The 25,894-nt window shown below is 44.7% G+C and overlaps 1 protein-coding gene and 1 long non-coding RNA gene across 2 annotated transcripts in view; one reads left to right on the forward strand and one right to left on the reverse strand.

The window, feature by feature from the left end:
- Positions 1 to 531, reverse strand: part of LOC122872020 — a 1,093-nt gene extending 562 nt beyond the window's left edge. Inside the window, exons 1-2 of the long non-coding RNA XR_006376982.1 lie at positions 271 to 531; positions 1 to 166 (exon numbers count right to left, since the gene is read on the reverse strand). The exon at positions 1 to 166 is cut by the window's left edge and continues 200 nt beyond it. This is a non-coding gene — a long non-coding RNA (uncharacterized LOC122872020). The remainder of the gene's footprint in view (positions 167 to 270) is intronic.
- LOC122872005 (NLR family CARD domain-containing protein 3-like) overlaps positions 1 to 25,315 on the forward strand; it is a gene marked incomplete at its 5' end in the record, with an annotated part of 36,850 nt that extends 11,535 nt beyond the window's left edge. The window contains 2 exon segments of the mRNA XM_044187666.1: positions 17,427 to 17,773; positions 24,308 to 25,315. Coding sequence (XP_044043601.1) covers positions 17,427 to 17,773; positions 24,308 to 24,541 — 581 coding nt within the window.
- Between the last annotated feature and the right edge of the window lie 579 nt (positions 25,316 to 25,894).

Here is a 25,894-nt window from a genome sequence, read left to right on the forward strand (position 1 = left end):
ATAGTGTATCACAGCCTGACAAACCTGCTCTCTTTACATTTAGTGAATGTGCCCTTAAAGGTTTTGTGAGGCCTACACCTTTATGAAAATGTTCAGATTGTTGAATTCTTCCAGTCCAGCAGAGGGCAGCATCATCCCACTGATGAAGAGGAAGGCGAGTTGGAGGCTGCATGGACAACAAGGTTAGAGTCATCAGACTGTTAACACTCCAACATTGTTATCACTCATCTAAACACTACACTGATCTCACTCTCTGAAAACAAGACAAACCTTTGAAGGTCGACGTCAAGAGGAACACAGCGGTTCTGAGTAGTTATGGGGGAAACGAAGCTTTCTGAAGCACAGAATCACTGTGAAGCAGTTGTGTTGAAAGTGTTTCCGTTAGGATTTGCAGATTTGTACCCAGAAGCAGACTCAGAGACAAACCGTGATAAAAGGGGCAGTTATTGTAAAGGGCAGTGGGGAACGGAGATGGAGAGGGTTGAGGGATCCGAGGGAGTTGGCGTGGCAGTGGCTGAGGGAGACTGAGGCAGGCTGACGGGTGGATGAATCCATTGTGGCTTGCTGGAGACGGCGTGGAGTGTTTGGTGAGAGCAGGCAGGCAGGTGAGCCTGGTCTGAAGCACAAAGGCCGACTGAATTAGGCAGAGGTAAATCAAACAGGGACATCACTAAGCTTGCAACACGAGGAGGCCAGAGAGGTAAACTATTGTATTTTGCCTGCTCCCTTGTGAACTGTTTGCCACCTTGGACTCACTCCCCTGCTTCCACCACTGCCAGCCGGTAACCTATCTGCCTTTTGTCTGTTCATTACCTGTCTGCCTACCGGTCTGCCTGTACTTACCTGCATACCACCACCCAATAAACACTGTAGTCATCCGGCTACTTCACCCTGATACCGCTTCCTGATAATCTGCTTTTGGGTCCACATACCACTACACAGCACATACGACAATTTTGGACTAAAGTGAAACATAAAAGGAAAAATCCTTCACTTTTACTCCCACTGGCAAACTGCAGAATAAAATCTGTCTTAAATGTCAAAGAGCTGCAGAGGTTCGTCTGAGATGTTGCAGTACAGAATGAGAACAGTTCAGTTTGAGCCTTTTATTTGCATTTGATTTAAACAAACAGGAAGTAACACCACTCAGTGCTTTTGAATTTATCAGCGGTGCAATCAACAAGAATAAAGCTTGTCTAGATTTGGTTTTCATGCATCTTTATTTTTTCACGCGTGCTGTTTCTATTTTTATTTCCTGTTTAAATGTGTACGATCCTCAGCGTCGACCTGTTGAGTATTTACAGTCGTTTCACTGTTCAGATAACTGATCTTATTCTCCATCTCGCTGCTCCGACAGCTGCACCCAAACAAACGACTGTCCATCTGCAACTACAATCTGAACTAAAGCTGTGACCTGACTCTAAATATAATCCGTCCGAGCATTAGAAATAATAATCATCTGTGTTCAGCAGCAGATCTGATTGTGTCTGAGCTGATCTGATGAATGACAGGAAGTTCTTTCAAACATGTTGGAAGAGTCGCCTTGTGCTGATAAAAGACACACGACTTGTGCAGCACGTTGCAGAAGCAAAACGCAGTCAGAGCAGCAACAATGCAGCAACACACATCAAATTACAGTTAAATGCACGAGGCTGTTTCTCCTGCTGCATGCTGGGAAGCTCCCCTGTTCGCCTGACAATGTGAACTCGCACTGAACGACAGTATGTCGTCTAATATGAAGCTCAGGATCAGAATCAGCTTCATTGGCCAAGCATGTGAACACACACAAGGAACCTGACTCTGGTTTCTTCATCGCTCTCAGTGTACTCACACAGAAACAGACAGAACAGCTAAGAACAAGCAGAACAAAGCTGAACAGATGAAGGGAAAGATCAGACAGGACTGTTGTGTGAAAAAATATGTGCATATAGAAATCTACTGTTGCCTTTATAAAAAGCTCCAATGAGCAGCTACAGGAATAAAAAGTCTACAGTGTGTACAAGTCAAGCAGAGCAACAAATAAACCCTGAATGGATCTCCATGGAGTGGGTGGTTATGTGCAGCGTGTGCATGTATACATGTCTGTCTGCAGCCAGCAGGATGTATACTGACAGTGGCAGTGCGCGATGACGTGTACATGCTGAAAAACTGAATCTAGAAGTGGATGTTTTGGTGCTGCAGGGTTACTGACGCTGTGCTGTAGAAATGCTCTCTGGGTGTTTCCTGTTCAAAGTTCAGTTTGACTTCCTCTGAACGTCGAGTCGCAGAGAGTTTTCTCCTCTGAAGCTGCAGCTGAAGGTAATGTAACCCGTCTGAAGTGTTTGACTCGTTAACACAAGCTGTCGGCAGCTTAGTTTCACTAGAAACAGCAGAAAGCTGCCGCTCGACGCTTCATTTTAACTCAGTTTAACTGAGTTTAACTGGAAACTCGGGACGAAGGAGGCCAAACAGCCGCCATTAATGTTACAAATCTCCGCCATGTTGTGTCAGTGGATGGTCCGTCGTTATATTTCTGACTGATGTGCAGACACTAAGCGAGCTGTGCCTCCAACAGGAACTAGTCCTTTATGTCAGTTTGTAACTGAGTACATTTCAGTACAGTCTTGAAGTACTTGTACTTTCCTTGAATATTTCTGCTGCTTTATACTTCTGCTCTGTATCTGCCTATATTTGACTGTTTACTTCACTACGTGTTGTTACTTTTCAGATTCAGATTCACTATTAAACATTCAACTTCCTCAAAGTGTATAAAACAGTTCAAAGTGGCTCCACCTCAGCCAGCTACAACACAGAGTTGTAGTTACACATCAGTGACACAATAATAAAGTAATAATATAACAGTGACAGCAGCCGTTGTGCAAAGTTTTCAGTGCAGGACTTTTACTTGTAGCAGAGTATCTTTACAGTGTGGTATTAGTACTTTTACTGCAGTAAAGGATCCACCACTTGTTACTGTGCAGATTCACATTTTACACAAAATATTTGATCAACAAGTAAAATATGAAGTAACATTACAGGTTAAAGTATCTGTTGTTGAATTCAAGGGACATTTCCTTGAATATAAAGTAGTAAAAGTTATCTCCACCTCACAGCTACAACATTAAAACTCTGTCAGCAACTTCCTGCTTTACATGAACCCACGAGTCATAATAATCTGATGACAGAATATATAACAGCACAACAGTCACAGGGACGCTTCACTGCACCGAGTGCTTTTACTTTTAATACTTTAATTATCCTGATTATACTTTTGCTGAAGTAACATTTTCAGTGCAGGACTTTTACTTGTAGTGGAGTATTTCCTTTTACTGCAGTAAAGGATCTGAGCACTGCCTTTAATCTCAGGAGGAAACACTGCCACATTTATCTGGTTACTTTGCAGAGTCAGTAAAAGATGAACTTTTTGTACTTTAACTTTGAATGCAGGACTTTTTCTTTGACCAGAGTATTTTCTCAGTGTGGTATTAATAGTTGTGAGTACTTGTGTCAAAAAATGTCCCATTTTATGAGATTTTCTTTTCTATAAATTTGACAAATATCTTTATTCTATCATTACAATTCTTGTTTTTTTATTCTCTTTTCCTCCTTTAACAAAACCTAAAAACCTAATAATTCAAATTATGAATTAATTATTATGAAAAAAAGTTTGTTTTTTCTTTTTTTGTGGTTGTAATTAATAGTTTTCCATTAATGTTCAGGTTCACCTCTGTGGACTTTGGGCTCCTTATCGAGGTTGAAGGTTCAGCTTTATTGTCTTTATACAACACAGGATGGCACAATACAATACAGCTGTAGCTCCTCCACACTGCACACACAGAACAGGTCTGAACAAATATTCACAATATTTTAAATGAGAACGAAACGAAACAGAACAAAGTATATAAAAGTATCACTAAAGGAAGAAATCAAACGGAAACTAAATGAATACGAAGAGCAACGTAACAGAATAACTCTCAGAAGCGGTTTAATGTACAGAACAGTGTGCGGCCTCCAACATGTAGAGCTCAGGTCCATTACAATCATTTGGGCGACACTTTGCGTCAAACGCACTCGGACGAGTTTAATAACAATCATTCAGGCGTAACTGAAAGTTTTAGTTTTGAACTGACTGAATATTAAAGAAACTGAAGCTTCCCGTCAAATTCAATCAGCGTGTCAGTGAAGGTAAATCTGCACTTCACTGCAGCTTCATGACGCCATCTAGTGGCCTGATAGTAGAAGTCCAGCAGCTGATGGCAGCTTCCTCTGCCTCACTGCTGTCTGACTGCATTCAGCTGACACTGATATGAAACAGAAAGTAACAGCCAATCACTGGAGGAGCAGCTGATCTTCTTACAGGAGAAATGATGGAAAGGAGGATTTCAGTTGATGTGCAGATGAAGGATTTGTGTTTCCTCTCCAGATCAAAGTGTGTGTGAGCTGATGTGGATGTGAGTTCAGCAGCATGAATCAGTGTGAGGACAGAGAGGAGGGAGCCCCTCCCTCTAAAACCAGTCTGTGTGGGGAACATGGCAGCCAGACCAGAGCTCAGAGGTGAGATGAGGATCTCTAACTGTCCATGACTCTTCTCCATGTCAGAGCTCAGCACTCAGATCACTGCACCATCATTATTCACACTCAAAGCTCTGTGTGTGTTGTGTTCAAGGCCAGAGCAGCAGAGACCAGACTCTGCTGGACCTGGACCTGGACCTGAGCCCAGCTGTGTGTCCTTCAAGAGTGACTGGTCAAATGGTCGCTTCATTGATTTTAAAGAACAACTCTCTGCTGCAAAGAGGTAAACTGTTAAAACGTTAAAATATCACTGATTCATGTTTTAATTGTTATTTGTCCAGAGAAGTTTTATTAAACCTGTTTGTTTATTTTCAGCATCGTTCATCGTCTTCAGCTCTTGACTTCAGTTTAACATTTTCTCCACACACACGTTCTGACTGTTGTCTGACGACTGCAGGAGAATAAAACAGTGATTTTATTGAGGCTAACAGATGCTAGCTGCTAACGAAGGCTAACCCTGATTCCACTGAGTTCCTCCATCAATCAACATTTTCTAGTTTTCAGTCATTAAATGTTTTACATTGATTCACTCTGCAGTGCCTTTAAGAAACGTTGTGTTTCAGTGGTGGAAAACAGTTCTGCTGGATGGCCGGACAAAACAACCAGCAAACTGTTTTCAGTCAAATGTCTCCACAACACACTGTTCGTCTGTGTTCTGGGTGCAGTGCAGATTATATACTGTGTTTATGTGTTTCTATCAGGAGGAAGCTGGAAAAACCAGAACCCAGCGGTGTGTCCATGAAGAGTAACAGGTCCATGAAGAGTGACATGTCCATGAAGAGTGACATGTCCATGGATCCTCCTATAGGCTTAAAAGATGGACGTCACTCTGCTGATCAAAGGTGAGGATTTAAAACTGATGTGAGAAACTAAACAGTGTGTTTGTATCAGATTCTCAGTTGTGAGATCTCCAGTTTTTAAACCTTTACTGACTTATGTGGAAGTTCTCTGAGCACCAATGTTCTCTTTCAGCAGCAGCTGCCTCACACTCACACAGTCAAACACATTCCCAGTGGGAGCTGCCCAGTACAACCAGTCTGATACAACCAGACACTGAGCGGCTCCACTGGAGGGCCTTTGCTCAGGTGATGTTAGCAGTGTACACTGAGGGAGAGTCAAGTTTTAGTCACTCACATTTCTGTCCAGACGTTTGCTGACAGTTAAGTAGTCGACTGGTGACCTTTAAGCGTGCCTCTCTAACCTGAAGGCCTGCGCTGCCTCCCAGGCGGTCTGATCCTTCAAACACAGTTGATTTACTTTCCTTTTTCAACGTGTTTAAACTTTCGGCCACCACTCTCTGGTGTTTTAGCTCTGGTTTGGCCAACTGTTCTCTGGTGTTTTAGCCTCGTTTTGTAAGAATGCAGTGAGGACCCAAGTGCAGTGAGAGGCAGGAGACTGAAGACGTGTCTAAGGACTTTTATTGTCTTGGCAAAACAAAAAACACAGCAGCCAATATGTCTATCTATCACACCTGGCAAACATCAACGTACAACAAAGGAAAGAAGAGCTTAGATAACTCTTCTCTGGTACTCACACGTGAAAGGCAATTCCAAGACTCAGCCACCAGAAGACACTAACAGGAGACACTAACAGGAGACACTAACAGGAGACACTAACAGGTGGTTTATATATACGTTAGGAAACAGGTGAAGTCAGTGATTACACAAGGTAAGTTACTGGCTGGAAGTTCCCGCTGGCAGAAGTGTCGGTCCAATCTTCCCTATTGTTTTAGGTCTGGTTTGGCCAACTATTCTTTGGTGTACGGCCGTGGTTTAGTCTAATATTCTATGGGTTTTTTTTCCTCTGACCTTTAACAATATTGTTTTAGCTTCAGTCCGGTCCAGCATTCACTCCTTTTGTTTTCACAGTTGAGTTTTTTTTTACAAACAAACCAAGAGGAGTAAACATGTGGTTGTTTTGTAACCTTGGTTCTCTGAGTGAAGAGACCATCTCTCCACTCTGGCACATATTCCTATATTGAATGATCCCCACATGGTCAGGGTACTTCTTCAAGACCTACGTACTTGCCCGACCACAGCCTATGATATACCCATGAAGCACCTCTGCTGGCGTGTCATTGCCCTTGGTTTGATCAACACTCTCATCACTGTCATAGCGTTGTTTCCGGCAGCAGAAGGCAGCTGTTTTCAGAGAAAAAGCTGTACAAAGCCTCTGTACACTACCTGTTCAGCAGCAAACAGCTGACAAACACAGTTAGCGACTAGCTGGTGGACATAGTGGAGCATTTAGCAGCTAAAGAGCCAGATATTTCCCTCTGGAGTTGGTAGAGAAAAAACCAGAACTAAAAGAGAGTGAATATTGGACTTCATCAGGTGACACAAACACGACTCCAAATGAATGATCACATTTGCTTGTGTGAGCTGTGTGTTGCAGTTATTCTATTATTATTATTATTATTATTGTTCTATATTCTCTGACATTTTACCATATTTTTTTTACAACACTTTGCCAGAGGAAACCGTCTGATTTAATGTTATAATCAACACTTCAGCTCAAAGGACCTTTAGCTTGTGTTTGTCTCTGTGTGGACAGACATAACGTGAGCTAATTCTTCATGATTCCTCCACAGAGTCGACCAGGAGAGCTCAGAGGTTCCCAGTGGTCAGTTTGCCCAGCAGCATCAAACACACCTGGACTCCATATTTATGGTCTGTACATGTACAACAACTACTTTTACATCTCTTCTGGTCACAATAATCTCCACGCTGCACTTTTTAGACCAGTGGATTGTCAGTCTGTCCATTGTTTCATTCATATAATATTCTGTTTCAGCTGCTGGAGGAGAACATTGTGACTTTTGTGAAGAACGAGCTGAAGAAGATCCAGAAGTTTCTGAGATCAGATTACCCAGAATGCTTAGAGAGTCAGAGGGAGGATGAGGAGGTGTTGGACGGTGAGGAGGAAGAGCAGAGGAGGAGCAGCAGAGAGGCATTTCTGAAGATCACACTGCACTTCCTGAGGAGAATGAAGCAGGAGGAGCTAGCTGACCATCTGCAGAGCAGTAAGAGGATTTCTCTAAAGATTCAACATGCTGGATAAATGGGACATTTACCGATGTCTCAAGAGATGGAGGGAAATATGTTTATATATGAATTCTTTAGGGGAATTAAATTGTCATATTTTCTTTATAAATCACTTACTGATCTTCTTTGTTGTGTGTTTATTCAGGAAGTCATTCTGGAGTTTGTCAGCGTAAACTTAAATCTAACCTGAAGAAGAACTTCCAGTGTGTGTTTGAGGGGATCGCTAAAGCAGGAAACCCAACCCTTCTGAACCAGATCTACACAGAGCTCTACATCACAGAGGGAGGGACTGCAGAGGTCAACGATGAACATGAGGTCAGACAGATTGAAACAGCATCCAGGAAACCAGACAGACCAGAAACAACAATCAGACAAGAAGACATCTTTAAACCCTCACCTGGAAGAGATGAACCAATCAGAACGGTGATGACAAAGGGAGTGGCTGGCATTGGGAAAACAGTCTTAACACAGAAGTTCACTCTGGACTGGGCTGAAGACAAAGCCAACCAGGACATACACTTCACATTTCCATTCACTTTCAGAGAGCTGAATGTGCTGAAAGAGGAAAAGTACAGCTTGGTGGAACTTGTTCATCACTTCTTTACTGAAACCAAAGAAGCAGGAATCTGCAGATTTTCTCTTTCCCAGTCCTCTAGTCTGAGGAATATACAACAACCTTTTTTTGCCCTCTTAATCGAATCTATTTCATCTCAGTACAGAGAGAGGTTCAGGACATGGTTATAATAATAATAATAATAATAACAATAATAATCTTTATTTATTCAGCATATCCAGATTAATCCATATTAGAAAGTCCGTCACAAAAGCAGCAAAAGAAAACACACAAGTCATAAAACCATCTGATTTTAAAAGAAAAAGAAAAAGAAACATCTTTAACTAAGTAAAAGACATTTTAATGAAAATTAAAACTAGTAAAATCAGGAAAGGCTCTCCGATTAACGTATGTTTTAAGAAGGGACCTAAAAGACATCACTGACTCAGCCAACCTGATTTCCTCGGGCCGGCTGTTCCAGAGCCTCGGGGCCCTGACTGCAAACGCTCGGTCCCCTTCAGTTTTCAGCCGGGTCTCTGGATCAGACAAAAGACCTCAGCCCGAGGATCTCAAAGTACGTGCCGGCGTGTACGGTGCTAAGAGGCCAGAGATACAGCAGGGAGAGAGGCCATGACGTGCCTTAGAAGTAATCAGCGAAGTCTTAAAATCTATTCTGAAACATACTGGGAGCCAGTGTAAAGAGGCTGAAACTGGAGTGATGTGATCAGGTTTCTCGGTTCTGGTTAAAAGCCTGGCAGCTGAGTTCTGTCCAGTCTGCAGTCGATCAATAGACTTTTGGTTTCGGCAAGTAAAACGGCTGTTGCAGTAATCCAGGCGTGATGAGATGAAGGATGAACTGGCCCGCTGCAGGGAGTCCGGTCAGAACTTAACCAGAGATGTCTGACGATCCAGGAATGTTTGTTGAGATACCAGATGAATGACAAATTGAACATGAAGTTGAATGTGGTTCTGAAATATAAGCAAATAATAAAGAATGTACATTAATAGGCATCAGTATAATTACACAATTACACAGGCCGCAGTCTATCAGTGTACGTAGAATTTACATTGCTCTACAGGCAACAGATCTGCATTCGACCATCAATGTTACCACTAGCATTATTTACCGAAGCTGTTGTGGCCACCAGCGTACAGAACAATTAAACAAGAGTTCCCTTCATTTCCATGTAATAAAGGCTGAGGTAGAATTGGCATAGACGGCATGCTAACATAATGCACATTAACACAAAGTGAGAATTAGCCACACCAGTTACAACTCACTGATCCACTACAGGGCAAAACCGTGATCTGCACCTTTAATAGCTGATCACGTGGCTCCACGTTGCCCCTGGCGACTATAACACAACCCAAATATGAACATATGACTGCACAACTTATAAACCGTCCACCTCTCGCTCAAGTGACTGTTTCACTGTAACACAGCCCAGAACTTTCTCCACACAGCAGCAAACTCACGAAGACCCAGAAACCTGGTCTCCAGATAGCCAGGCATTAGACCCGGGACAGCTACGGAATAAGTAGGACTTATGTTTTGGGCTGCACACAGAACTTCAACAAGTCAGAAAACGGGGAAACAGAAGAGTAAAACAGCCTTTCACAGCTGCTGCCGTCCTTCCTCTTCAGCTACCTGAGCGCAGGTGATGAGTGTCACAGACACGCCAGGCTCCACCTCATCTCAGCCACACCGTTCCTCCTCACCAGAATACTAATCACCAGCACCTGTCACCCATCGCACACCTGCACATAATCAGCCACTCTACTCCCTACATAACCCAGCTCCTCACCTCAGTCAGTGTCCGGTCTCGTTCATACGAAGGACAGTATATCGCAGTCTTGCTACGAATGCTACTCGGACTCACTTACTAAGCTCCAACGAGAGAACTACTACTTAGATCCCCTAACCCCGGCTCCCGTCTGTCTCCCGTCTCCTGAGTGTGGAGCTCTAACCTCCGACTCCAGTGTGTCTCCAGGCTCCTGTGTGTCTCTCCCGCCTCCTGAGTGTGTTGCCTCCGTGTCCACACTCTTCCACCAGCTGAGAGATAAGGACAGTATGAATACCGCACTATCTATTTCCTCTGTGTCGTAATAAACTCTCTCAGTATCCTTACCATTGTCTCCGGTTGGTCTGTCCGTAACAGAAGACCGGACCTTAAAAAACAACATGAGTGCCACGGACCCCTTCCAGGAGCTGGTGGAGATCCTGCGCCGTGGCCTCAGCGCTCCACCATCGTCCACGTCCTCCTCCAATGCTTCCGCTTCCGCTCCCGTCACTCCAGCAGTTCCGCATTGTTCCAGCCCCATGGCGAAACCAGCGCCCTTCTCTGGCTTGGCGGAGGACTGCAATGGATTCATTTTGCAGTGTACCCTGGTCCTGGAAATGCAATCGCCCTTATATCCCACTGAACGCTCCAAGATTGCATTTGTTATTTCCCAGCTGCAAGGGAGAGCGTTGCAGTGGGCAGAATCCATCTGGTCTCAAGATGGATCCGTCACCCAGTCTCTGACGAGTTTTCTAGATCACTTCCGCGAGGTATTCGGTCGACCCGCCGGTGACTCCTCAGCTGGTGAGAAGTTATATCAGCTGAAGCAAGGTCAGCGGTCTATCCAGGACTACGCCCTGGAATTCCGAACCCTCGCGGCAGCAAGCGGTTGGAACGAGCAATCCCTCATCACAACCTTCCGTCAGGGACTGGAGCCTCGCGTACGATTGCATCTGGTAGCATACGAAGACACCATCGGCCTCGAGAGATTTATCCAGTTAGCCATTAGGGTGGCTACTCAGATGCGCGGACATGTTTGGTGGAACACCAGGATCATCCACCACACACTCACCATCCCCGTCAGCTAGAGAAACCTCGCTCTCCAGAACCTGAACCTGAACCCATGCAGTTAGACTCCAACCATTTAACCCAGGCGGAGAGGCAGAGAAGGCTGACCCACAGGTTGTGTCTGTACTGTGGAGCCTCGGGACATAACAGGGCCAACTGTCCCGTGAGACCACCTAAACCTATGGTGAGTGCAATTATTCAGAGTCTCCCATGTAGTAAACCTTTGTCTACAAGAATCATCCTGGTTACACCTACTCTATCCCTTCAAGTACAAGCCCTGATCGACTCCGGGTCAGCCGGCAATTTCATCTCTGGCGCCCTCTGCCGGCAACTAAGGATCAAGACTTCCTTCACGTCTACCAGTTACCGAATCACTGCCATAACCGGGAAATCAATCAGCCGTCGTGGGGTTCAGAAGGCCACGGTTCCAATCACCCTTCAGGTAGGATTACTACATGAAGAACAACTGCATTTAATGGTTACAATTCATCTCCCGGATTTGGAAGGCCTTCTTCTCGCTCCTGGGTGTGACCATCAGCCTCTCCTCTGGTTATCATCCCCAAAGCAACGGCCAGACGGAGAGGAAGATTCAGGATATTGGGCGTTTTCTACGTACCTTCTGCCATGGCCATCAGAACTCTTGGAACCAGTTCCTGGGCTGGGCCGAGTACGCACAAAACTCGCCACGTCAACCTTCCACTGGACTCACTCCCTTCCAGTGCGTGCTCGGTTACCAGCCTCCTCTCTTCCCATGGTCTGGGGAACCGTCGGAGGTCCCTTCCGTGGACTACTGGTTCCGAGAGAGCGAGAGGGTCTGGGGACGAAGCTCATCGGCAACTCAGAAGAGCACTCTGCAGGCGCAGGCTGACGGCCGACTGTAGGAGGTCCACCACTCCAACATACCAACCTGGCCAGAAGGTCTGGCTATCCACCCGCGATATCAGAATGCGTCTGCCCTGCAAGAAGCTCAGTCCCAGATTCATTGGTCCCTTTACCATAACAGAACAAATCAATCCGGTGACATTTAAGCTTCAGTTACCACCACAATACAAGATTCACCCAACCTTCCATGTATCTCTGCTTAAACCTTTCTATCCCTCTGTCTCCGTCTCTACAGAGCCTGGCGATTCGGCAGATCCCCCCTTACCGCTAATCGTAGAGGATGGAGCCGCTTACCAGGTCAGGGAGATCTTGGACTCCCGACGCCGTGGTGGTCTTCTGGAGTATCTGGTGGACTGGGAAGGCTACGGTCCGGAGGAAAGATCATGGATTCCTCGACATGACATCCTCGATCCCTCCTTGTTGACTGAATTCCACGCTGACCATCCAGACCGACCAGCCCCCCGAGGAAGGGGAAGACCACCGCGACGTCGGGGTCCTCGGTCCTCAGGAGCGGACCGTGAAGGGGGGGATACTGTCACAGACACGCCAGGCTCCACCTCATCTCAGCCACACCGTTCCTCCTCACCAGAATACTAATCACCAGCACCTGTCACCCATCGCACACCTGCACATAATCAGCCACTCTACTCCCTACATAACCCAGCTCCTCACCTCAGTCAGTGTCCGGTCTCGTTCATACGAAGGACAGTATATCGCAGTCTTGCTACGAATGCTACTCGGACTCACTTACTAAGCTCCAACGAGAGAACTACTACTTAGATCCCCTAACCCCGGCTCCCGTCTGTCTCCCGTCTCCTGAGTGTGGAGCTCTAACCTCCGACTCCAGTGTGTCTCCAGGCTCCTGTGTGTCTCCCGTCTCCTGAGTGTGTTGCCTCCGTGTCCACACTCTTCCACCAGCTGAGAGATAAGGACAGTATGAATACCGCACTATCTATTTCCTCTGTGTCGTAATAAACTCTCTCAGTATCCTTACCATTGTCTCCGGTTGGTCTGTCCGTAACAGAAGACCGGACCTTAAAAAACAACATGAGTGCCACGGACCCCTTCCAGGAGCTGGTGGAGATCCTGCGCCGTGGCCTCAGCGCTCCACCATCGTCCACGTCCTCCTCCAATGCTTCCGCTTCCGCTCCCGTCACTCCAGCAGTTCCGCATTGTTCCAGCCCCATGGCGAAACCAGCGCCCTTCTCTGGCTTGGCGGAGGACTGCAATGGATTCATTTTGCAGTGTACCCTGGTCCTGGAAATGCAATCGCCCTTATATCCCACTGAACGCTCCAAGATTGCATTTGTTATTTCCCAGCTGCAAGGGAGAGCGTTGCAGTGGGCAGAATCCATCTGGTCTCAAGATGGATCCGTCACCCAGTCTCTGACGAGTTTTCTAGATCACTTCCGCGAGGTATTCGGTCGACCCGCCGGTGACTCCTCAGCTGGTGAGAAGTTATATCAGCTGAAGCAAGGTCAGCGGTCTATCCAGGACTACGCCCTGGAATTCCGAACCCTCGCGGCAGCAAGCGGTTGGAACGAGCAATCCCTCATCACAACCTTCCGTCAGGGACTGGAGCCTCGCGTACGATTGCATCTGGTAGCATACGAAGACACCATCGGCCTCGAGAGATTTATCCAGTTAGCCATTAGGGTGGCTACTCGTATGCGGACATGTTTGGTGGAACACCAGGATCATCCACCACACACTCACCATCCCTGTCAGCTAGAGAAACCTCGCTCTCCAGAACCTGAACCTGAACCCATGCAGTTAGACTCCAACCATTTAACCCAGGCGGAGAGGCAGAGAAGGCTGACCCACAGGTTGTGTCTGTACTGTGGAGCCTCGGGACATAACAGGGCCAACTGTCCCGTGAGACCACCTAAACCTATGGTGAGTGCAATTATTCAGAGTCTCCCATGTAGTAAACCTTTGTCTACAAGAATCATCCTGGTTACACCTACTCTATCCCTTCAAGTACAAGCCCTGATCGACTCCGGGTCAGCCGGCAATTTCATCTCTGGCGCCCTCTGCCGGCAACTAAGGATCAAGACTTCCTTCACGCCTACCAGTTACCGAATCACTGCCATAACCGGGAAATCAATCAGCCGTCGTGGGGTTCAGAAGGCCACGGTTCCAATCACCCTTCAGGTAGGATTACTACATGAAGAACAACTGCATTTAATGGTTACAATTCATCTCCCGGATTTGGAAGGCCTTCTTCTCGCTCCTGGGTGTGACCATCAGCCTCTCCTCTGGTTATCATCCCCAAAGCAACGGCCAGACGGAGAGGAAGATTCAGGATATTGGGCGTTTTCTACGTACCTTCTGCCATGGCCATCAGAACTCTTGGAACCAGTTCCTGGGCTGGGCCGAGTACGCACAAAACTCGCTACGTCAACCTTCCACTGGACTCACTCCCTTCCAGTGCGTGCTCGGTTACCAGCCTCCTCTCTTCCCATGGTCTGGGGAACCGTCGGAGGTCCCTTCCGTGGACTACTGGTTCCGAGAGAGCGAGAGGGTCTGGGACGAAGCTCATCGGCAACTCAGAAGAGCACTCTGCAGGCGCAGGCTGACGGCCGACTGTAGGAGGTCCACCACTCCAACATACCAACCTGGCCAGAAGGTCTGGCTATCCACCCGCGATATCAGAATGCGTCTGCCCTGCAAGAAGCTCAGTCCCAGATTCATTGGTCCCTTTACCATAACAGAACAAATCAATCCGGTGACATTTAAGCTTCAGTTACCACCACAATACAAGATTCACCCAACCTTCCATGTATCTCTGCTTAAACCTTTCTATCCCTCTGTCTCCGTCTCTACAGAGCCTGGCGATTCGGCAGATCCCCCCTTACCGCTAATCGTAGAGGATGGAGCCGCTTACCAGGTCAGGGAGATCTTGGACTCCCGACGCCGTGGTGGTCTTCTGGAGTATCTGGTGGACTGGGAAGGCTACGGTCCGGAGGAAAGATCATGGATTCCTCGACATGACATCCTCGATCCCTCCTTGTTGACTGAATTCCACGCTGACCATCCAGACCGACCAGCCCCCCGAGGAAGGGGAAGACCACCGCGACGTCGGGGTCCTCGGTCCTCAGGAGCGGACCGTGAAGGGGGGGATACTGTCACAGACACGCCAGGCTCCACCTCATCTCAGCCACACCGTTCCTCCTCACCAGAATACTAATCACCAGCACCTGTCACCCATCGCACACCTGCACATAATCAGCCACTCTACTCCCTACATAACCCAGCTCCTCACCTCAGTCAGTGTCCGGTCTCGTTCATACGAAGGACAGTATATCGCAGTCTTGCTACGAATGCTACTCGGACTCACTTACTAAGCTCCAACGAGAGAACTACTACTTAGATCCCCTAACCCCGGCTCCCGTCTGTCTCCTGTCTCCTGAGTGTGTCGCTCCAGCTCCCGGTTTCCGTCAGTCTTCAGTCTCCTGAGTGTGTCGCTCCAGCCCTCGACTCCCGTCTGTCTCCCGTCTCCTGAGTGTGGAGCTCTAACCTCCGACTCCAGTGTGTCTCCAGGCTCCTGTGTGTCTCCCGTCTCCTGAGTGTGTTGCCTCCGTGTCCACACTCTTCCACCAGCTGAGAGATAAGGACAGTATGAATACCGCACTATCTATTTCCTCTGTGTCGTAATAAACTCTCTCAGTATCCTTACCATTGTCTCCGGTTGGTCTGTCCGTAACAATGAGTGGGAGGGCCCGACGCGCTGACTCTTGACTCTGATTGGTCAGAGTGTGTTCCGGCCTTTTCTACAAACAGTGACTCGTTTAACTGTCGTGAAAACATGTCGGCCAATCTCAGGCTCTGAAATAATAATAATTCTGGGCGGATTGTTCAGACGTGGACTGTGAAGGTACTCCACCTGTTAGGGACATTTACATATTATCACACAATGTTAATGATGTAAATGCACAGATTGTGTAGATGTGGATGAGAGTAATGTCATGTCCATGTGTTACGGGTCCCAGGCGTGGCGACCACAATAACAAAAAGAAAAGTCTGTAAAATAAAGGTAGAGTGTGGAAGAAAGAACGACAGGTACACTCGCGTCTTTTCCCAAAATGCGTCTAATAGTGATGTGTCCTGCGCAAAAGATGCGTCTCTGAGAGCCGATGCTTTGTAGTGAACCAGAAGAGCCGGCTCGCTGCTGACCTCAGTGCTCAGCCTGAGCTCTGCTCAAGGCAGAACTTTGTTTTGATTGGTCAGCAATGGCATCGCGGCCAATCAGATGTGAGTATATGGGATCATACCATTATGTAAAAACAGAGAGGGGGGTGCTGAGAAGTGGAGCGGCACGACACTGTGTGAGTTGGCGTACTGTTGGCGTAGTTGAAACTATGAGTGACGCCCGAAAGAGAAGCAGCATCTGGCTCCAGTTTAAAGACAATGGAAACAACCAAGCAGAGTGCGTTCACTGCAAGATGAAAGTTCCTTTCAGAGCAGGTTCCACCACAAACCTGCAGAGACATGTGAGGACTGTCCATCCTACAGTGCAGTTAGAGGACAGAGGGCAAGCTAGCACACCATCTGCAGATCCTGGTGTGGCTCATCCCAAAAACCAGCAGCTGCAGCAGCATCTACTGGCTTCCCCACACATGCAGGTATAAGCTCTGCTCCTTCAGAGAGAATCTCCTCAGAAACAGGGCAGATACTCACAGAGAGAAGAAACAGGATCCGTCCATCCGAGCTGAGGCATCGGACTGTTTGAATGCCAACCTTCACTGAGGACATTAATGCTGTTCGCTTGAGTTTGGTTCGAGTTCTGTTCTGTGGATTTATTTGCTGTTTTGTTGTTAATTAGTGCAATAAAATGTTTGATTCAAATATTAAACAAAAGAATGGTTTTGTAACAGAATAAATGCACAAAATTAGGCAGTTATAAGGATTCTCACAAAAACACTGCACATGAAAGGGTTTCCAACACACAAACCGTTAATTTTGGCAAAGTTCTGGTAAAATAAAGGCCTACAAAAAATCCTAAATGAAGAGCCGTTCAGGAGCCGAAAGAGCCGGCTCTCTGAAAAGAGCCGAACTTCCCATCACTGGCGTCTAAAGGGGAACAGGAAGTTGGCCCGCTGCAGGCAACCGGGGGTGCGCGACCACAGAGTAAAAGGTTCCGCTTACTTTGTTCTTTTACTCACCGATATTAACACAGGGCGACATATTATAAATGTACAAATAAAGCTCTTAATTACACAAATTAAAATAAAGAATTGTCTTTTTACTCAATAATACCAAATGTGGTCGCACATATTTGGGTGAACCACACATGTCTGCGTGCTGAAAGAGGACGTGCTGGTCTGACCCCCCTCCTCCTTTCAGGGTGGAGCCCGGTGGAGTCCGATGGCTGAGACCAGGTCTGAGGAAGTGTAAGTGTGTTTTTACTTTGATTCATGAAAACAAAGCAGCACACATTCAGCCATCTTCAAACTGTGACATCACTCATTCACGTCTCTGATGTCGTCATCAAACAGATGATAGATTAATAACTGCAGCTGTGTTGTGTCTCGTTCTCTCCATCAGATTCCTGTGAACTCACACTCGACACAAACACAGTGAACAGAAAGATCAAACTGTCTGACGACAACAGGAAGGCGACACTTGTGATGGAGGAGGATCAGCCATATCCTGATCATCCAGACAGGTTTGATGACTGCTGGTCTCAGCTGCTGTGTAGAAATGGTCTGACTGGTCGCTGTTACTGGGAGGTCGAGTGGAGAGGAAGAGTTTATATATCAGTGAGTTACAGAGGAATCAGAAGAAGAGGAGACAGATATGACTGTCTGTTTGGAGAGAATGATCAGTCCTGGAGACTGATCTGCTCTGATGTTGGTTACTCTGTCTGTCACAATAAGAGAGAAACATCCATCCTCCTCCTCCTCCTCCTCCTCCTCCTCCTCCTCCTCCTCTGACTCTCACAGAGTAGCAGTGTATGTGGACTGTCCTGCTGGCACTCTGTCCTTCTACAGAGTCTCCTCTGACACACTGATCCACCTCCACACCTTCAACACCACATTCACTGAACCTCTTTATCCTGGCTTTGGGTTCTCCTGGTTCAGGTCTTGTTCCTCAGTGTCTCTGTGTTCTCAGTAGGAGGGAGAGTCTCCTCCTGTTAGAGAAACACATCAGTTGAGTCTGTACAGGATCACAGCGACAGAAATCTTTCAGGTTATTGTCATAAATTCATCGATGAACTCAAAGTGATTTTCAAAGCTTCTCCATCTAACAGCTGTAAATAAAGCCCAACATTTTCATGCTCACGGTTGTTTTCTTGGATTAACGACATTTAAAAAGGAAGAAGTCACATTTGGCATCATCATGAAAAATGAGCTGATCCTAAAGACTGTTATTATATTTGGTCAATTATTTTCACTTTCCTTTCATTCCTGAAGCTCACGAAGAAGAAAAGATTGTTAAATATGACCATTAATCTTCTCTCTGGAAACGTCTAGTATTTATTTCTGTAATTTGGTTTCACAGGGGAGATTTGTTCCTACAGTGACTCAGCTTCCAGCTCAGGACCAACGTTTTCATCCAGAGAACAATAAAGTTTAAGTTCTAGTGCGTCTGCAGAAATCACTGAACTGTCAGTGAAGTTTGGAACAGCAATATAAACTCTTCCAAAGACAGAAACCTCTACTTTTAATGATTCAAAGGTTTCAGATGTTATATGGAGTTAAACCTTCAGTTTGGTATTAACCTTCTAACAGTACTACTTTATTTAGATTCTGTCTCCTCCCTGGCATTATGTTCATAAAGTTTGCTTTAAAATGGAAATGAATGGGAGCTGTCTGTGCCTCCTGCTAAATGTTTGTTACTTAATAAAGCTTGACAAGAAATCCAAAAATAAAATACATTATTCTGAAATGGGCCAATTTGCATAATGAGTACACTTTTGTACTTTTATTACTGATACTTTGACTACATGAGGCCGATAATACACTGTGGTATTATTACTTTTACTAAAGTAAAACATCTTCTTCTTCTGCCAGTTCTTCTTCCAGTGCACACTAACTGTGTCACATGTAGAATATTAATGCAGATTTCTTAACTAAAATTGTACGTATTTGAAAAATAGAGCTAAAACTTACAAAAACACTGGTTTGGTCCTTTAAGTTTTATACTTAATTGCTGCACGTGTTAAAAGAAAATGAACACAAAAGAGTTTAATGTATCTAAACAAACCTAAAGTCTATTTTTCTACACAGCAGAATCATTTTCAGATGTAAGGCACAAAACAAAAAGACATGAGGGAGGAAGATACATACTTCATGTCACTATGACTTGATATTTTGCTGTAATTATTTAAATGAGTTTAAAATATACGTACAGCAGCTCTCAGTCAGTTTGGTTTGGTTTATTTGATCATGAAATCAGACCTCATCAGTTTAAAATATACAGTGGTGTGAAAAAGTCTTTGCCCCCTTCCTGATTTCTTATGTTTTTGCATCTTTGTCAGACTTAACTGTTTTCAGATCATCAAACTAATTTAAATATCAGTCAAAGATAACACAACTAAACACAAAATGCAGTTTTTAAATGAAGGTTGTTATTATTAAGGGAAAACAAAATCCAAACCTACATGGCCCTGTGTGAAAAAGTGATTGAACAAGCCAACATTTGTAAATTTACTCACATGGTCTGAGAGAAAGGCCTTGTCCTCTAGAAGGACTTTGTGCCGAGCTGCTGTGGGCTTGTAGAAGGTCAAGGTTTCACCTTGTTGTCCCCCCTTCATTTTCATCTATTTCAGTACCCCATATCGCTATTTTCCAAGCTAAGTTACTATAGTTATAGTCTTATGCTGTTGAGCACACCGGCAAGAGGATGAGGCAGTGCGGGCGGTGAAGCCATGGATGTATTATTAGAACTGGACACCGGATGCCAAATTGGCAGCTATTCATTCCAATGAGAACTGCTCCAAAAAGGTTTTCTAGCTTCCTGGTTTACTCTCTGCTTGTCCTCTGATCAGCTAATGCAGTAAGCTAACGTGTTCACTGAAGTTATGTTAGCCAGTTAACAGCCCTTGTAGCCATAAAAGACCCTTTTTTGTGAGAAAAAATGATCATCATCATCAAAACATGAGACCATGTAGTACCTGAAAAAATGACCAAATCCACCAAAACAGAGAGACATTTGAGTTTTACTAACTAAAGTCAGTTATGTTATATGGACTAACCAAATTTGTTTAGAAGTTGCATATTACATATTTGTCTATTCAAATTAAACTAATGATTTTACAACAAAACATTCAATTCAAGCTTAATTAATAAAAATAAAATGCTTTCACTAACTTTAATTTTTACTAGTTAGGTTGAATTAACTCTAGTTTGTCAACAGGTTCCACACAAATGACTTTAGTAAACTCAACTTAACATTTGTTAGTTCCTTTATTCACCAACACAAGAGTTTATGAACAACACAACTGTTTATCAAATTCTGTTTTACAAAAGAGAAAACAGTTAAACATACCCATGAGTGGCAGCATTTAAAGATGGTTATCTTTACCTTTAAAACAAAAAAGACAACAAATCTGGACACGCTTTACATGCATGTCACCGAACAGTGGTGAACAGTGGTGAATGTCACAAAAACAGAAAAAAGGTATATAATATACCTTTTTATAATCACTAGTAGTGATTATAAAATAGTATATAAAATAGTAGCCTGCATGCTGCCTGTTGTCGTAGCTCCGTCTCGTCGTCTTACTTTTTCCAACTTAGTGCATCACTGGCTACATTAACTTCTGTGTGGACTGCAATGTCCCAACTAAGATGGTCCATTGTTACCCAAATAACAAACCGTGGGTAACAAAGGACATCAAGGACATCCTGAATGCCAAGAGGAGGGCCTTTACTGATGGTAATAGGGAGGAGGTGAGGGCAATCCAGGCCGACCTGAAGGTGAAGATCAGGGAGGCCAAGGAGAAGTACAGGAGGAAGCTGGAGTGGAAACTCCAGCAGAACAGCATGAGAGAGGTCTGGCAGCTTGGACAGGGCCAACGAACTTAATCTGTTCTTTAACAGATTCGACACACCGGCTCCTGCTCATCCCCCCTCTAACTCAGCTGCTGTCGGCCCTCAAGCTCCCCTGAGTACTCTGCTCCCCCCTCCCCATCAGGCTAACGGCCCTCATTACACTAATGACCCCCCCCATCTGAAACCTCTGCTGTGTTCCTGACTGCTGACCAGGTGAGAGGACAGCTGATGAAACTCCACTCAAACAAGGCTGCAGGCCCCGATGGCGTTTGCCCCGGGGTGCTAAAAGCCTGTGCCCCCCAGTTATGTGGAGTCCTTCAACATGTCTTGAGCCTGAGTCTCCAAAGGGTCCCTGTTCTGTGGAAGACATCTTGCCTCATTCCTGTGCCGAAGACGCCGCGTCCCAGTGGCTCCAAGGACTACAGACCGGTGGCACTGACCTCCCACATAATGAAGACCCTGGAGAGACTGGTGCTGGAACAGCTGCGGCCCATGGTCAGACCCCTCCTGGACCCCCTTCAATTCGCCTACCAGCCCCGGCTGGGAGTTGAGGACGGCATCATCTTCCTGCTTAACTGCATTATGAGTCTTTGGTGGCCAGTGCTATCCTGTATGCTATGGTGGAAAAAGAAATATCCTCCTACCTTTGCCAGCCATTGAAAAGGTAAGACGTCCCTCTATCAAAACCAAACGCAGGTGTGCAGAGAGTCAACTATCTTTGCGCTTGTGTAATCTGACGCGTCTTTGGGGTTTCGTGGCAGTTGGCGTCGCACTATACTGCCACCCTCTGGATGTAAGAATGTTTTACTTAACATAAATGGTTTGTGTTTAGACAACGCGTTAGGATTTTGTATAGCTAAGTTGAGACATGATTATGTGGACCTTAATAGAAAAAAACATTTTAAGTCAACAAAGACAATTATTATAAGTAAACTGAATATAAATATATTATGTAAAGTGCACAACCTCCCGTGTTCATTTTTTAGTGCAGTTACATGTGAATTTTTTACACTTAAAAATGTGCTCAGAAGATATTATATATACTGTATCACCAAAAGTCCAGACTCAGCATTTTAACACAAATGCTATTTGTCATCTTGTTCATTATTTTCTCTCCAGACTGAGTATCTGTGACCTCTCAGAGAGAAGATGTGAAGCTCTGTCCTCAGTTCTCAAGCTCCCAGTCCTCTAGTCTGAGAGAGCTGGACCTGAGTAACAATGACCTGCAAGATTCAGGAGTGAAGCTGCTGACGGCTGGACTGGAGAGTCCACGTTGTAAACTGGAAACACTCAGGTCAGATTAAGTCACAGTTTGTCTAATTATTTAAGTTATTTCTCTAAATTTCAAGCTCCACTTAAATTCACAGAGCTGCTAGCATGGCTGTAGAATAACATTTAGATCACAATGTCATGGTTACTGTTGAATCCCTGATTCAATAACTGTATTTATTTATTCATTTATTTGGAGAGTCTCCTCTTGTATCTGACGGATGCAGCAGGACCCTCAGATGATCTGCCATGTGTGTTGTTTTGTGTGTTTGCAGGCTGTCAGGCTGTCTGATCACAGAGGAAGGCTGTGCTTCTCTGGCCTCAGCTCTGAGCTCCAACCCCTCCCATCTGAGAGAGCTGGACCTGAGCTACAATCATCCAGGAGACTCAGGAGTGAAGCTGCTGTCTGCTGGACTGAAGGATCCACACTGGAGACTGGACACTCTCAGGTATGAAGTGGCCTACTGCAGCCACAGACAGTCAGTCTGATAGAAGAGGTCTCTTTGGTTAAAGGTGGATATGAGAGTTATATGAACAATGACACATGTAGGAAGCCTTTTTCCTTTGCTCAGAACAGAAACACTGGTTGAACGTAAAAAGGGGATATTTGCGTAGGCGGTCTCCAAGGAGAACATCTCCAGGAACAAACATGATATTTGCCTGTTGGTAATAATTTATGCAGTTTGGACAGATGCATGTTAAAGGAACCGTCTGTCAGTTTGAGGAATACATTTTTTTGCCCTCTTACGCGATTCATCTCTGTACAGAGAGAGGTCCAGGACATGGTTATAATAATAATAATAATAATAATCTTTATTTATAGAGCATATCCATATTAATCCATATTACAAAGTCCATCACAAAGGCAGCAAAAGAAAACACACAAGTCATTAAACCATCTGGTTTTAAAAGAAAAAGAAGGTTTCTTGGTTCTGGTTAAAAGCCTGGCAGCTGAGTTCTGTCCACTCTGGAGTCGATCAATAGATTTTTGGTTTTGGCAAGTAAAAAAGATGTTGCAGTAATCCAGGCATGATGAGATGAAGGATGAATGATGGTTAGCATAGCTTAGCACAAAGACTGGAAGCAGGGGGAAACTGCTAGCCTAGCTCAATCAAAAGAGAAAAAATAAACCTTCCAATAACTCCAAAGCAGTTATATTTAGTTAAAACTGTGCTTGAACCTGACGATCACAGGAGATGCTACATTCAAGTGTATTTCTCAAAATGTTGGACTGTTGCTTTATTCAATTCAATTCAATTTTATTTATATAGAGCCAATTCATAACAGAAGTTATCTCATTGCGCTTTTCCTATAGAGCAGGTCTAGACCGTACTCTTTATAATATTAATTACAGAGACCCAATAAATCCACTTTATCAGTGTAAAACAATTGTATTTAATTTAATATATGAAATAATAATATATGAAATTTGCAGAAAAGTAAAGTCGATCTTCTAGTTCTTCAGGGACTTTGATATTAACAGATCCATTATAGGGCAAAACAGTGATCAAAACAGAGGCACAGATTGTGTAGATGTGTATGAGAGTAATGTAATGTCCATGTCTGCATGCTGAAAGAGGACGTGCTGGTCTGACCCCCCTCCTCCTTTCAGGGTGGAGCCCGGTGGAGTCCGATGGCTGAGACCAGGTCTGAGGAAGCGTAAGTGTGTTTTTACTTTGATTCATGAAAACAAAGCAGCACACATTCAGCCATCTTCAAACTGTGACATCACTCATTCACGTCTGTGATGTCGTCATCAAACAGATGATAGATTAATAACTGCAGCTGTGTTGTGTCTCGTTCTCTCCATCAGATTCCTGTGAACTCACACTCGACACAAACACAGTGAACAGAGAGATCAAACTGTCTGCCGACAACAGGAAGGCGACACTTGTGGAGGAGGATCAGTCATATCCTGATCATCCAGACAGGTTTGATGACGACTGGCTTCAGCTGCTGTGTAGAAATGGTCTGACTGGTCGCTGTTACTGGGAGGTCGAGTGGAGAGGAAGTGTTGATATATCAGTGAGTTACAGAGGAATCAGCAGGAGAGGAGACAGAGATGACTGTGAGTTTGGAGAGAATGATCAGTCCTGGAGTCTGATCTGCTCTGATGATGGTTACGCTGTCTGTCACAATAAGAGAGGAACATCCATCTCCTCCTCCTCCTCCTCCTCCTCCTCCTCCTCCTCCTCCTCCTCCTCCTCCTCTGTCTCTAACAGAGCAGCAGTGTATGTGGACTGTCCTGCTGGCACTCTGTCCTTCTACAGAGTCTCCTCTGACACACTGATCCACCTCCACACCTTCAACACCACATTCACTGAACCTCTTTATCCTGGCTTTGGGTTCTCCTGGTCCAGGTCTTGTTCCTCAGTGTCTCTGTGTTCTCTGTAGGAGGGAGAGTCTCCTCCTGTTAGAGAAACACATCAGTTGAGTCTGTACAGGATCACAGCTACAGAAATCTTTCAGGTTATTGTCATAAATTCATCAATGAACTCAAAGTGATTTTCAAAGCTTCTCCATCTAACAGCTGTAAATAAAGCCCAACATTTTCATGCTCACGGTTGTTTTCTTGGATTAACGACATTTAAAAAGGAAGAAGTCACATTTGGCATCATCATGAAAACTGAGCTGATCCTAAAGACTGTTATTATATTTGGTCAATTATTTTCTCTTTCCTTTCATTCCTGAAGCTCACGAAGAAGAAAAGATTGTTAAATATGACCATTAATCTTCTCTCTGGAAACGTCTAGTATTTATTTCTGTAATTTGGTTTCACAGGGGAGATTTGTTCCTACAGTGACTCAGCTTCCAGCTCAGGACCAACGTTTTCATCCAGAGAACAATAAAGTTTAAGTTCTAGTGCGTCTGCAGAAATCACTGAACTGTCAGTGAAGTTTGGAACAGCAATATAAACTCTTCCAAAGACAGAAACCTCTACTTTTAATGATTCAAAGGTTTCAGATGTTATATGGAGTTAAACCTTCAGTTTGGTATTAACCTTCTAACAGTACTACTTTATTCAGATTCTGTCTCCTCCCTGGCATTATGTTCATAAAGTTTGCTTTAAAATGGAAATTAATGGGAGCTGTCTGTGCCTCCTGCTAAATGTTTGTTACTTAATAAAGCTCGACAAGAAATACAAAAATAAAATACATTATTCTTTCACGGTTGTTTGTGTGATTCTGAAGTTACGTTAGCCAGCTAACAGCCCTTGTAGCCATAAAAGTCCCTTTTTGTGAGAAAAAATGATCATGTCATCAAAACATGAGATATTAACTATTTCAGCGGCAGTCTTGGATCTGTATGAGACCATGTGGTACCTGATATGACCACAGGGTGGCGCCAAATCCAGCAAAACAGAAACACATGAATTTTTTACACTTAAAACTGATGAACATCACAATCACAATGGTAAAACTAAACTAAAACTGTTAGCTAAAGCTAGCTGTCAACATATTCAACTTTCGTTACGTTTAGCACAACTTGCGATGTTTCTGTCACATATGTATTGTCGAATTTATAAAGATGTTTTCTTTATTTATTCTTTATTTGACTTTCTGAAACTAGGTAGTTACAACTGTTATTGTTATTTAAAATGCTGTATCTATGCGCTCAGGTTTTGAGTAATTTGGTGCAATTTTTTCAAGAAATTCTCTGCTGATCCTCCGTGATGTTCTGCAGGATCCACTGCTTCCTGTTTCGGTTTAATGTCTCTGTAGACGATCGTTTCACATCGGATCACCT

This window comes from Siniperca chuatsi, linkage group LG24 (genome assembly GCF_020085105.1).
Source record: "Siniperca chuatsi isolate FFG_IHB_CAS linkage group LG24, ASM2008510v1, whole genome shotgun sequence".
Lineage (NCBI taxonomy): Eukaryota > Metazoa > Chordata > Actinopteri > Centrarchiformes > Sinipercidae > Siniperca > Siniperca chuatsi.